Below are 15,600 nucleotides of genomic sequence, written 5' to 3'. Positions count from 1 at the left end.
ATCGTATATGTCATGTGTCAAATGTCAATTTTATTACTGGTTAAGTGAGCTAATTTTTTTTTTTTTTCCCCTTTGGCTCTAACACTGTTTGTGCATTAGCCAGCGTCAAATAAGTGAGCTAATTATCACTTCTAATCACTAAAAGAATTCATCCGCCATCTTGTAATATAATCTACACTAAACCTTTTATGATAACAAATATATATTTACCTTATAGTCCGACGTATTAGACTTTCCACTACCACAATATCGGTAACTACGCGAGTCAAACCGCGGGGCATTGCTAGTTTTTAATTAAGCTCAACAGGATATCGTAGTGCAATAGAATAATAAATAATGCCACCACAATTAATCTTGTGTTAGATTACCGAGACAGGTTTGGGTTTATTTTAATGCATTTGTGTGTTGTGTTGTTGTGATGTGTTCTTTTGTTGTGTAACAAAGTAATTCCTTTTTTTATTTCTGTGATTGTATAATATCCTTTTTATCACGCTTTCATGGTATCGTACTGGAACCCAATGAAATTAATGATGATGAGGCTCGTAACGTAATCGAGTCACTGTTGACAGCAGTTTCTTGCAAAGGCTGTGTTGTTTAGTACTTCATTTAAAAAAGTTAAGTTAATACGACAGTTCTAGTTTTTAACAGCTCGTGATCGTTATAGATTTACCCTTCTATAGTATTGTTTACGAAAACAATTCAAAGGATGTTTATTCTTTCGTTTGTTTCAAATTTGCACTATAAGTGCAGTTTAAACTTATAATTTGAAAACCGAATGTTTGTGAACCCATTATTTTTCTAAACTCTATAACGGAATTGCTTAGTTTAACCTTTTTGGTGAAGAAAGTTATATCTAATACAAAGAGGAATCGTATTAGGAGAAAACAAAACAAGATCTATAAACTCAATCAAAGTTTTGATGGCATTGAATGAACTTCCAACCCGAAGCATAAATTTGTTATATAGTTTCTTCCTTTCTATCGGTTTAACTAAGTGGCGAGTAGTATATGCGTTTATTAACTTAATAACATGATTACGTTTAATTAGATTTAATTTAGAATTTTACCGTGTAAGACTTACACGGTAAAATTCTAAATTAAATCCTCTTTAATCTTCTTAAATTTACGAAAAAAACGTCAGCATGTATTGAAAGAAAACTGAATTAAAGTCTTCTAATTCCACCAATACCGGAATGTAACTACTAAACGTAAACATCAACCAATAGCGTGTATTTTTTCTCGATCTTCCTTTCTCACTCTCTCAATCAGTCTCATTCGCTCACTCCCTTTTCTTCGACCAAAACGCTGCATATCTTCGTGATGTTAAGTAAAAATTTACCCTCATGCGCCTAAAGATGTTCCACTTCAAAAACGTTGAAAAAAGGCGTATATTAAATATACATTTGCAGTAAAACAAATTGTCTGGTTGTATATTTGTTGAAAGGTCGTACATTAAGCTTTGGCGTGCAGTATTTTCGATACTTGAACAATAAACCAAATGGCAACGAAAGCGTACGTGCCAAACACAACTTGGATATGTATTACTCCAATTGTTGCTGTAAAAATTCACCTGCCAATAAAAATTGCAGCATTGTTCGTTTATTAAAATATTTTCGTTGATAATAAAGTGCGCGGTGTTTTTACAGTATTCTGCAAACAAAATTTATCGAATTTTGCAAGACTACGGCAGTTTCTGATGAAGTGTTTATTGCGGCGTTACTTGATAGCAAAGACATGATTTGACTGTGGTTGCAGAACCATTATAAAACAAGTAATCAAAAACCAATGTTGATATGCCCTTTATTTGAAGTTTAAAGTGTTTTTAAAAAGAAATCTTAATTTGCGAAAATTTCTCATATTTTGAAAAGTAATAATATCTATGTACGAGAATAAAGGTCTTATTAAAACCTTAACATAAGTTTTCAAATAAACGGTTTTCATACTTTTATATCAGCTGTTAAAGCGCATTATTTTCACTTAATAAAATACAGAAATTTAAAATATAGTGACAAAATTTCAAGTGAAGTTTAAATTGATCTGACTTATATATGAATTTAAATTTTAAACCACCAAGGCTCCACCCAAATGTATGCAAAAAATATCAATTAAATCGGACCAGCTGTTTAAGAAAATTTCAGTGGCATACAGACGTACAGTAGAATTAAGTAAGCTGTCCAAAATTTAAGTTAGATCAAACTGCACACGGTGTACAAATTTGATAGAAATCAGTTATGTAGTTTAGGAGTCCATAGCGAACGAACAACGTGACACGTCAATAATATGTATGCTATTATAAATAAACAATAAAGAATATTATACACCAAATAAAAACCATAATAAGAAATGAAATAGGAAAAACCAGCTAAAGAATTACATCAGAAAAATTTAAGTAATTAATCAACGGACAATATAAAAGGTTCGTTAGCCTATATAATTACATTGTATGAATAATATTTATATACAATCACGCATTGATGAGACTCCAAGATAATTCATGTTTGATAAATTAATCCTCTTAAGACCCAGTTATGTGTACCCAATTACCCATACGATACTTTGCGATGTCTAACCGTAAATTGTGGAATCTTACCTCAATATTTACTATATCAACTTATGAGTCTTTTGATATGATTTTCTAAGCGTTTGATCACAATATTTCATTAATAGCAGTGTTAGTTTATCTTGAACAGCAATTATGAATCCAGAGGGCGTGAATGTACGCCCTCTGTTGTCAACCCTGGGTTTCGTGAAGGTGAAGAAATATTAACATAATGTTTTGCACCGATTCGGTTGATATATGTAACGATAATTAAATAAATATGATTCAATATTCGAGGATACGATACAAAATGTGTAGCGCCACTAAATTATAATTAAAACGTATATCACATGTTCAAAAGAGTAAGAAACTTTGCAAGCAAGTTAGCAAGAAACTAGAAAGTGAGTTGGCTGATATTGTAATAGGTATCTACAGTAAGACATTTTCACCTTTTTTTTTACCTGTAATATTGATTTAGTTAATAAACTTTATATTTGATTACGTTACAGCTAATATATCTATTCAAGGAACACATTTATTTATTTCAGAAATACACACATTATCTTTACAGCCTATGCCAATGCGACAATGTGGAGAAACATTTAATAAAAATATAATAATGTACATAAAAATTACACACATAATATACATAATTACGCTACTCTGAATTCACTCTGCGAACATACAAATATGTCGATAGTTTCGGAGACAGAATTTAGTAAGCGCAACGTCATGGATAACGGGGATCTGTGGAACTGCTGCTGTTCTTGTCTTTGGTATCGCAAATAACCTAGGCCTTCTCCGTCGCACATATCCCATAGGTACTAAGAAGCCCAGTTCCTGGAGTACACTCGGGTTACACACTATCCCCCATAAAAAGACTCTAAAAACTGTTATGGAACAGTTGTTCCTGCCAGATCTCAACACCCGCACCTTAACCTTTCAACTCCCAGAACCAACATGGACAGACAGGAGTCATCGAGCCTCTTCACAGAATATGTTCTACTTTGGATTCTGCCACTAATATTGACCTTTTTTCGCAATCTTCTTCTAAGCTACTGCTTAACTACTGAGCATTTAAGAATAAATTAAAACTATTATTATCCTAAGCCTTATATCTTTCTTCTTTATTATATCTACTAGTATGTTTGTCGTTGTGCTGATTTATATATTTTGTGTTGTATCTTCTACTTAGCTAACGTTCAGTTGTCATGTTTTGCTTTGTATATTTTTTTATCGGTGAAACTTTTTGTCCATATATCCAATGTGTTGTTTTTATGTTAAATTTATTATTCTTATTTCATAGATAATGTTGTGTTTCCTATACAAATAAATCAATAAATATTTTTATAATTTCTTTAGCGAATTAAGTTAGATGTGATTTACTTACTATTAGATCATAGATCGATTATAGATAGATAGATTATAGATCGTATTGTAAAGGACATTTTATAAAATATATATAATATATTACTAAAAATATGTTGAAAGCGTTTGCGTCATATAAATAGAGAAATACAATTTTCCATTGTGGTAAATGTGTAAAACCTGAAAATACGAAAAATGCTTTTACGTCCTCAGCAGTAATGTACGGGGAAAGTTAAGACGCAGGTGGAGTTTCAATTTAGCACTAACTTTTATTAAGTTTCATACATTTCTGCCGATAAAAATTGTCTTCGTTTTACGAACTTGCAAATTTATGGTAACACTGGCTTGTAAAGTGGATACAGTAAATTGATTTGGGGGGATTTTATATTTTAGAGCAGGGAAAATATAAATGTTATCAAATGACGCCGCTTTTTGTTCGATTGACGTTGTTGGAATACATCTTATAACTTTTCGATTACGAATTTATTATATAATAATCATAATTGGTTCTAGGGTATGGTGTAGGATACACTAGCAAACATGCTTAGCTTTAGATAAACAATATTAAGACAAATAAATGTTGATACACTAATTAATGTACTCCTAACTAAGCGTAGCGTTTAGCCTCGTTCTGGCAAATTTATTTACGATAGATGAAAAGAGACGGAATGAATTTAGTTAAAACGGTAACTTTAAATATATTTCTACATCGTAACATTATTATACTATCGCCAACACACACAAACACACACACGCACGCACATACACAGAGACACACACACAAACACACACCAAATTTATTTTAAGACTCCGTTTGCAATGCTTTCTTTTAGCATTTACTTATTTTCTTTTCTTGTATCTCATGACAATGACCTGATTGTCTGTGTTCCGGTCCAGGGGTGGAGAGGCTGGCTATCTGGCACTCTGGTATCCTGTTACAGAAACCAGTCTCTCACATACTCTTCCAAATGTTTTCATCTAAGTTTAATCATAATAACCTTGTAGAAGAAGAATAAATATTATTTATTATTATCACATTTTCACAGAATGTTTAATTAGTAATTTAAATATGTATTTAATTCAATAGGGAAATATTAAATTTATATAAAATTCGTGCGAGCAGCTGTTTCTCGCTGACAATAATCGCTGCATCGAAACGTCGTTTTGTATTTGCGTTTATGTCTGTTAGCAAGCTTGATATTGTATTATTTGCTAATGCTTCCTACTGACAAAACCAACCTAGGAGTTCAGGCACCTCTGGGTTGAATTCTTCGCGATTTTAACGGATTGAACACAGCTTATCCGGAGCTGGATATATTCGGTAGTGGGCTGATCGGTTTTAGATAAAGAACTTTTGGGTGCCTTTCTCGAACCTAATTTGCTGTTTTGGTGATGATTTTTTTTTTTCTGCTTTAAGTACCAAAAATTTCTGGTAATTGTATTGTGTACATATCTTATATATGTTTTATTTTATTTTTTCAATTTATGTTCACCATTCTTGTCATACAATTAAGATGTAAGATTTTGTAAAATAATCAGTAGACTTAGAATTATCTATGATGTCGTAAACTCAACTAAACTCAAACTAACTCAAATAAATAAAAAAATAAAATAAGATACTAATTATTTTTATTAATCTTTATACTGCCTTCAGTTCTTTAAATTGTTCTATTTATACGACGGACCGCTATCAGCTGAAACTTAAAAAAGCCAGCAAATAACGGATTACATTGCCAAGCAACCGGAATATATAATTATTCTCGTATAGAGTTTTACCTCTGATCTGTATTTATACCGGTTTTTATATGTTAGACGTTTCAATACAGTTTCTGTTAATATTATTCCGTTTTTTGTATTGGATGCCTTTATCCCAGCAGTAACGGTTTAAATGCTTCGTTGGCCAGCTGGTTTGACAGCTATGAGGTCTAGGGTTTAATAGTACGGGGTAATTAAATTATTTTGGGAATAAACGCACAAATCGCGTGTTTTATAATATAATCTAGTGTTTAGTAAGCGTATTTACTTTGCAAGCCGTAGAATGTATCCAAACAATATAATGTACAAATGTTCATTGGTATTAAATATGCAAATGTTTACAGAAACCCCAGAATGGGGCCCCAAACTGGTGTCGGATCGGTCGTGGTACGGCGTGGGATCAACGTTGCGTGCGACCTGTGCGTCGCCACCAGCTCATCCACCCGCTAACCTGACCTTCGCACTAAATGGGCGAGAGGTAAGGGTACGATTTTGAGTACAGATTTTGCGTTAAGCATCAATATTCATTTGACATATGGGAGTCTTATACGTCTAGACTTTAAATACACAAGTGTCTGTTAATTTTATTTTTTTTAATCCTTTAATTTTAGCCGTGGTTAAGAGAGTTTTCTTCTCACAGAATACGCACTTCATCTGCTAGATATAATAATTAACAAATCCGTGAGGAAGTGACGGAAGCTTGATAAAACCTGTCGATAAAAAATATATAAAAACAGCCTTTATTCGAGTACATACACTATAACTACAGTAAATCCATGACTTTTAAGTTTTACACTATTACTTGACCTCCGATAGAGTGAAGGCTTCCTCCAGATTCTTCCCTATTTGTTGCAATAATTTTCCAGTTTTTTCCCGCTATCTCTTTTATTTCATCTTCCCAAGTTTTCGGTGGGAGCCTCTCTATCTTCTTCCCACTGGGCCCTTCCTGTCACAAAAGCTGTCAATAGAAAAGGATGAATGAAATGGATGCTTTCTGTGGTAAATTTAAAAATTATGTATATGTAAACCTTCACAGGTGACGCTTCTCTGTCGAAATTCTGTCAGCGTTATGTGTACTCTCTCATAACTCATAAAGCATAATTTTTATAAAGTATTTCAGTAGAATTTCATAGAGTGTAGTGTATTTTAATATCTATTAAATCGCGATTTTTATATTATTTATAGTAGTCAACGTTTTGACCAATATTGGTCAGCTGGATTAATCAATACGCGCGTTAAAACTTTAATATTCAATTGCATCATACTCCACCTTAAATCAGCGCATTTTTTTTCTACATATTTTTATTACTCGGAAATGCCCTACCATACAATCTGGTGGCGCAAGCCCTCAACCCCATTGAAATTATTTAAAACATCGTGGTCTGTGTAATGCATGAAAAAAGGTATAAATTTTTGGCTTTAACCTAATCTTAGCTAACCAGATTACAATCGATAAAAAAACATACCCAAGTAATGTAACTCACTGGGAACTCAGACAATATCAATAACATAACGCACGTTATACTTAGTCTGCTTTTTATATTTGTAATTGTCCAAAGCAATGCGCCTCTTTAATATTACTTGGGGTAAAAATTTGAGTGGTTTTACATCTTTATTATTTTTACTATACAACTTTAAACAAGACTGCATTATTTTGGTTATGTGTATGTGTTTTGTTTGTAATGTATGTTATATTACTGTCTGTCTGTTTAAAAATCGAGTTGTGATTGGACAAATTTAACTTCAAATGTAGTTCTAGTACAAATAAAGACAATACAATAATATGTTTTCATATTGTTGAATACATGCTTAAGGGTTCCAACAAAGACTTGTATTTAGCTATGTATTGTGGTCGCTCGCATGTCACGGGTATTTTTCGTGGCTCATTAACATCGACAGTTACTCAGAAACACGCGCAATGTACACAAATGTGGTAATTGTCACTTAATTTGTGCATATTAATAATTCCAAAACCGCACGTTATGTATAAATTAGCAATTTTAATTGAAGTAACAATGTTGTAATTTTATTAAAATTGTATTAAAATCGACTTGTTTGACACACATTTTGGGCCTCACATGATTTTCATTGCTGGTTTTAAGCAGTTTGAGCAAGTATTATTTGCACAGAACGAAAATCTATTCGTACCCAGTCAAGCTCAGAACGAAAGATTTGAGAGTGTATATACGCACGATTTGCCGTTGAGTTAAGCTCGTATATTGTCAATGCTAATATAGAATGGGGAGACGAAATTTGTACTACGCGAAAGCCATATTGGACCAGATTCGCGCCTCATAGGAAGTGAACACTGTTAACGGATGCCTATACCAAGGAGTATTGACGTGTTTTGTCGCGACCTAATAACTTTCGTTAACTACTAAATGTTTTTGAACAAATTTAAAAGCAATAAAATATCATTTTTTAAATAACTCAGGCAAGAACATTCCTCTATGTTTTTACACCGAAAAAACATACATATTGTCATTCCAATGCGAATAAAATTTCGCTATAAAATTGAAAAATGAAACCTTTCAAAAGGCACATATCACTTTTATATCAATGAACCTATTTCACTTTGCCGGCACTATAGTTTTTGTCCCTTAAAATCATTAATCATGAGGCAACTCCCACATTAGCTTTTAGGGGCGTTATCTAATGTGTATTAGCAATCTCCAAATTGACGTCTCAATATTAGCAGAAATAAGGTAATAAATTATCCAGTCCTCGTTTCAATAAAGTCGTCTAAGTAGTTTATCAAACAGTATTGTATTATGTATAATATTTAATTTAAATTTGACTACTCTGAACCTCAAACGTCAAATATAAATAGTATTATAAATCCGCTCATTTAAATACGAATTTCATAGCTCAGTGTAGGGTTCGATTCTTGGCTAAAGTATTCCACGGTAGGCTGGGAGAAATAGGACAAAGGAATACAGATAAAACAGAGAGGTTATTTTACTAGACTTATAGTTCGGATTGAGAAATTGTTTCATACTTGTACAATAATTGCAAAATAGGACTCCAAATAAATCGCACCAGAAACTAAATGTAAATGTTTAATTCAGTAATTAATGTAATAAAAAAATATTGTTAAACAACTCATTGAAAATTTGTTTTACTACCTTCGTGTTTCGATAACTGTTTTATTTCCTTATCAGATCGACATGGAATCTTTCGTCCACGAACTACCAGAATGGTTCAAATGGGACCCGCCGACAAAGGCAGACACAACAACAACCCAACTCCCCGACGAAGATTTTAACATAAACGACGAGAACGTACAATATTTAGATGAATCGTACATAAACTTACATAAAGAGGAAATTCGAAGGCCTCCTAAGGAGACCAAGTTCGAAAGGTCAGGCCCGGATAACAGAATGCCGTCTGTTGGGGAAGTTTTGTTCGTAGTTCGACATGCAGCATTTGAAGGTGGCAGCCTTCGATTGACGTGTATAGCGAGTATATACAACCTGTATGCGGCGAGGGCGGAACTCATCTTCGATATGGAACAGCCAGAAGTTGCGTCTGTGTTGGGCGTCCGGAATAATGCTATAGGTGAGAGTTTGAATTGTGTGGCATGCTTACTGTATGTAGTATGAGATCTGTTTTCGATATGAGTGCTTATATTAGATGATGTCATTTGAGATCTGTGTGTGCCTGCTTTTACAGATCGCTGTGATTACTAGTTATCTATCACCTGCCGCCGCAAACATCGTTTTGCATGAATATGAATGTTTTACTGAGCGTAATTACAAGCAAATACCAACATGTGGAACATATACCTAGTCTTGCCATAAATACTGAAACAAAGAAAAATATTTTTTTTTCTGTTGCAAATAACATTTATTACTTTTACAGTGTGTTAGTTTAATACATAAATAAACAACAATTTATAATATAAAAAGCTTATTCGAAGTGGTCTCCATTGGGTGCGATACAGTCTTTAAAACGTTGAGGCCAGTTATCGATAGAAGCACGCACTCTTTCCATGGGAAAAATCTTCACTGCCAATCGTACGGATTGTCTTAGGGCCTCTAAATTATTATGCCGTTTAGAGCAAGCCATACTCTCTAAAACTGACCATAAATCATAATCTAGCGGATTAAGATCGGGACTAGACGACGGCAAGTCTTCAGCGCTGATGAAGTCCGAAACGTTCATTTCCAACCAAGACTGCGTAGACCGAGCTTTATGACCCGTTGCCGAGTCTTGTTGGAAGGACCATTCTTTGTTATTGAAAATGGTGTTATTAAATGGCTTCACTACCTTCTCAAGGATGGTATCTTGATACACTTGTGTCGAAGTTTTGATACCTTTTTCACAAAAGTATGACTCAGTCACTCCTTCATAGCTAATACCCCACTAAACCATCACTGAAGTCGGATAGTTCCCACGTTGCACACTGGCGACTTATTGGGAAGCTTCCTTAGAGCTTTGAGCACAAATACAGTCATTTTGTTTGTTAAAATGTTGCTCGATTGTAAAATAATTCTCATCCGTAAACAAAATTTTTCTGTGACCACTCTTTGCGTACCGCTTCAGTAATTTTTTCGATTTATCACCCTATTCTTTTTTAAATTATCATTTAAGAAATGACCAGAACGTCTCTTATAGGCTACAAGTCCTAAGTCATCTTTTAAAAAACGCAACATGGTTCTAGGTGCTATCTTTGTCTCCCGAGATAAAATCTTTTGCTTTTGGACAGGATTTCTTCGAATTCTTTCCCTTACTGCTTTGACCACCTTTTTCTTAAGAAGACTACGTGGAAGGCCAGATATTTTTCTGTCACAAATAGAGGAGGTCTCATTGTACCTATTAATAGCTCAGTACTCAAATATTTTACAAATACCAAGCGTATGGAGAGTTTTAAAATGTGCATTTAGCTTTATACCTACTTTGGTAATGAAATCACAGCGATTCGGTTCTCTTCATCACCCCACTGCATTTTAATATAGCAAAATATTATACAAAGTATTGGCGCCAAAATGAGAAAACTTAATGGACAATCATATAAAAATAACAGATTCCAAATTAAAATGTAATATTTTGTTTATTTTTAATTGTATCAGTATTTATGGCCAGACTAAGTATATAAAGGTTTTTTTTAAGTTCCATGAATAAACATATCTATAAAATTAGAAATTTTATTCAAACCCAGAGATTTAAAAAAAATATTTATAATTAAAACAGGAAATACTAGAATTGGCCAATCCATGATTTTGATTCGAGTTTTGAGCTTATCAACATATTTTGCGATTTATTTTTATTAATATACATATTATTAAACTATTATCTTATATTTAACTTTTGAAATAAAAAAGGCGCACTTTATACAATTTGTTTCTCGCAGTCTTGGAAATGTTTTAAACTTTCCAAAGTGTTTCTGTAATTGTTAATTGAAGGATTGGCAATTCTACGAAGTACAACTTCTCAATGCTAAAATGTGTTAATATATATACATACATTTCTGTCGCAAATCTGTCGTTTTATAACTAAGAATTTACATATAATATTTCTCATACCTTAAATACTACGCGTATTCTACCATTCTGTACTACCACCACAGTCTATGGACAGATATTACTTCGCTTATTCACTTAATGCCTGTATGATGCCTTAACTAAGCAATGAGAACTATTTTTAATAAAAACTCCTTTGTTTCAGAGTCATCGATCTCTCGCGTTGTTCTCTTATCGATACTGATTTTGCTTTACAACACTCGGTAGTTCGGTAAGGCTATTTACTCTTCATGTACAATTATACATATCTAACGTGGAGAATTAGAAATAGTACCAAATGGCCAAATTATATAAATTTTTATGATTTTTATTTGGATTGAATGTGAAATTTTTTTGTTATACAAATCTAATTTAGCTTAACAGTATTGTCTATGGAATTGTCAAGGAAATAAAAGTAAAGGAAAAATAAACAGAATGCCACCAATCACAGGACTCCGTTTTTCCGTTTGACCAATCACAATCAAACGAAACGCGTCTGCTTTTGTTTTACACTCTCATCCTTCAATTTTGAGATAATCGATAAAATTTATTGGCCTTTAGTAACTTTAAAAACACCATCTTTATATATTAATGATGAAATATTATATAGTGATCTTTTGATGGTTTTGCAAAATGTAATTTCAAATATAATATTCTCCTATTTTATTTCAAAAGATTAGGAATTGTGCGAGACTTGGGATTATTAAATTGTTATCTAAAATCTTTAAGAAATTAACGTTGTAAGTTGGACCGAGACGATGTTCTGTTTAACACTTCGGAACTTTAATTTATTGTAAATTTTGTTAAAAAATATTTTTCTGAATTATTTTCTAGAGAATATCTTGCTGATTAAGGTTTCTCGATTCTAAATCCACAATTTAGGCCTAGATTAAGTAGATCCAATATATAAGTATTAACTGACTAACCATACATTTTATTGTAAAATACCTTTTTAAATATCGGTTAGAAATGTAATATTAAAGACTGACTTTTAGTATTAATTTTGAGGTTATGTTTAGATGTCGACTTAGATATTTCTTGTTTGTTGTATTTCTTTAATATGTAGAATATGTGAATGTACATCGATATATATGAATGTAAATAATCAAATGCTAGAATATGCTTAAACCAAAATATTATATAGAATTTAAATTATTTTTATGGTTCGCGAAATCAATTCATTATTTTCTATAGAGATATGCGTACTGCCAATTTATAATTTGTATGTAAAATTATGTTTAGATTATTCAAATCAAAGTGCGGATAGGCCTGTCTGGAAATACCCACTAGTGACTAGAAAGACAACTGTCGTTTAAAAACCTTTCAAGAAACAATAGCTGTGTTATTCTTTAATGCCAGGGTTTGCATAGCGTTGCCGGCTTTTTAAGAAGTTTTACGCTTTCTTTTCTAAAACATATACGTCGAATTGATTCAGAAACAGTTTAGTGGGCAGCAAAGTGATTGGTCATCGACGATCGAAGACATCAATATATACCTAAGTTTGTAACGACACGTAAGTAGTAGGTTTCTTAACGGTTTTCCTTACAAAAATGTATTTAAATCCATAAACCATATATTTGATATTATTCTTTGTTTTGGTTTCTGTAGGCATAAAAAAGGTATATTACCCTGTCATGGGTCAATTACGTCTTGTCATAGAAGTTTGTTTCTTGAAACGAATTACGCCCGCGGAAATCCACTTTGCTAAATCTTTATCCGCGGGCTTTGTTGGCCATAAAATTATGTACTTATGACAATATGAAAAGCATGTTCCATTTGTTGTGTTACATCTAAAGAAAGATATTTTCAACTATTTAAGATTGTAAATATCTATAATTAAGGGAAAGAAAATAAAAATTTGTTGAAAGTGTACGTGTTTTATTTATTAATTGGTTTCTACTAATTTCTATTTAAAAACTTCTAAAAATTCTAATTAAAAACTCATAATTAAACCCATTTGTATTCGTGACGTTAGTTAAAACTACATATATTCTAATATCGTATACAATATTTTTTTATGAATAAAATCAGTCTGTTTCTAGTTCAATCCATGACACTCAAAGATTCATTCGCATTTCTTACTATAAAAAATACGATTTTTTTGCAATGCGGCTGTTAGTATATTTTTAGGTTCATGATTTAAAGTTATAGATATTTAAGATGATTTTAAGTTATTTACTAATCTAACAATAACCTATAAATAAGAAAGTGTTAAATTTATTTATTTAATTATACCTTCTACAAAATGTGTATGCCTAAAAAATATAAGAAAATGTGACATCACAAATGTACCACAAATACCTACACACATACATATCAATTAAGATAGAACATGAAAAATCTACCAAAGGGAAAAATTAAACTAACAACCACAAAATAAAATATAATAATGATTACTAAAAATTAAAAATTAATAATAGCTAAAGCTAAAACGATAAACAAACTAAATGTAAAACTTATAAACTCATTTAGAGCATGATAAAGTTATAGTTTTATTTTAAAGTAGTAGTTATGTAAACCTAAGACAATATTATAATAGCCTCACCTAACCACAAGAAACAGCTAATATTTCATAAGAAAAATCAGTACATACTGAAGTCACTGACATTATGGATATACATGGATTAAATATATAACAAAATCTACTTATAGATATTACAGTACCAACAAACAAGATAAGAGCTAAATAAATAGAAAACTTACCAAATGTCAAATCTTTTAAACGTGTTTTAACTAGTGACCCGCCCCAGCTTCGCACGGGTGCAATGCTGATGAAAAGCAGGTTTTTAATATGTATTTTTATTTCCGTCGCTGGAAAGCTCCGATAATATACGCGTTCGATCGCTGCTAAATAAGCTGTAATAGGCTGTATAGATCTATATTGAATGAACAATGTATTCAAGGTATTTAATTGGCTAAGGATTAATGCTGTATTGGTTCAAATCGCTTCGAAAATTAGCCATTATTTGTCGAAAAAGTAAATGACAAAAAAAAGTTATTGTGGGTTATCCATAAGAGATAGACATATACCATCATGGACTTTTCTGTAGACCTTTTCAATGTGTACAATACTTAGTACATTATTTTGATAAAACTCGCAGGGTTCAGACTGCGTTTGCAATGTAAGCGGAAAAAATGTAATTATTTACGACATCACATTAGAAACCTCAAAAATAACAGTACTTCATTTTTTTTATACTATGTAGTGATAGGTATAGCAATATTAGTTCATAGTACAATCAACAGTGTAATGCTCCTTTCTATAGTCACCATTTTCCGAATACAGGCTTCCATTCTCACCTCAACCACAACTAATAAAGTGCTCTACATGGGACTACTATACTAGCTGCAAGAAATTACGTTTCACCTTTTTCTTGAGGGAGTAAAGTCGAGCCACTGACTGTTTCCAACTTAAACTAGAAATTAAGTCAACAAAATGTGTTTTTACTGTCTCACAGAGTTCAAAAGAAAAATAATGTACACATAAGAATATTTGCAAACAAAAATAATTTCCTATTGATACAGTCTGGGAAAGCAGTCATCAATCATATTAAAAGATAAGCCGACGTCTTAGGAAAAACATCATAGAGAACGACAGTATATGAAATTAATATCAAATTTATCACTGTAAGTGGTTTATATTATATTAAGGGATATTATATGATATATTTTATAACCTAATTGGATGATCTATATGTAAAAATATGCTCAGACTGCAATAAGTAAGACTGATTTTTTTTTAAGTTATACTTCTTTTGGGGCGATGGAGAAAAATGATGAGAGTGAATTTTTACGATGCGCGCGCTCAGCGACACCTGAATTCGACATCGTAAAGTTAGGTCTAGGTGGCATGGAAATCGATAACTATGTTCATGTTGTATATTCCAGTATTTTATATTTAGAACACGTGTTTCGTAACAGTACAATTAAGCAGTGTGAATAAATAAATATTATTCTGATGTTTTAAATCAATTTCATATACGACGGTGACAGTACTTATTAATAATTTATTTATTTAAATAATAAATAAAATCTTTTTGATTAATTTTATTATTTATCGTTAATCACTACTGCATTTTTGTTATATTTTTCCAAACGTCAAAGAAGTATAACATCTAACGCGTGTACATAAGAACACACACTCTTTTTTCTTTACATACTGTCTTGCTTTGATCCTTAAGATAGGGGAATAATAACACTGTAATATATAAATAAAAATAATACTTTGTAATAGTATTTTAAATTCAATTATTTAATTGTTTTGTATATATAATAAACATAATAATTATTATGTGTTTATGAGATGGTGGTCAAACATATGTCCAGTAGTTCGTATAATAATTATTATAACTTTATTAATAACTTGTTGAAACTTCTTTCGACATAATTTTGGCATTTTTCTTGGTGTCGATTCATCCATAAACCAAAAAACAATAGT

At 31.8% G+C, this 15,600-nt stretch overlaps 1 protein-coding gene across 1 annotated transcript in view; it reads left to right on the top strand.

Moving 5' to 3' along the window:
• The window catches only part of LOC110998411, a 58,894-nt gene extending 45,870 nt beyond the window's left edge, over positions 1–13,024 (top strand). The window contains exons 5-7 of the mRNA XM_022267064.2: positions 6,006–6,139; positions 8,823–9,219; positions 11,329–13,024. Of these exons, the coding sequence (XP_022122756.2) occupies positions 6,006–6,139; positions 8,823–9,219; positions 11,329–11,390 (593 nt within the window). The 3' untranslated portion in view covers positions 11,391–13,024. The remainder of the gene's footprint in view (positions 1–6,005; positions 6,140–8,822; positions 9,220–11,328) is intronic.
• Positions 13,025–15,600: the final 2,576 nt, after the last annotated feature.

Source organism: Pieris rapae, chromosome 12 (assembly GCF_905147795.1).
Source record: "Pieris rapae chromosome 12, ilPieRapa1.1, whole genome shotgun sequence".
Taxonomy (NCBI): domain Eukaryota; kingdom Metazoa; phylum Arthropoda; class Insecta; order Lepidoptera; family Pieridae; genus Pieris; species Pieris rapae.
The sequence above is the reverse complement of the archived record's forward strand: the minus strand, read 5'-3'. Positions and strand labels throughout refer to the sequence as shown.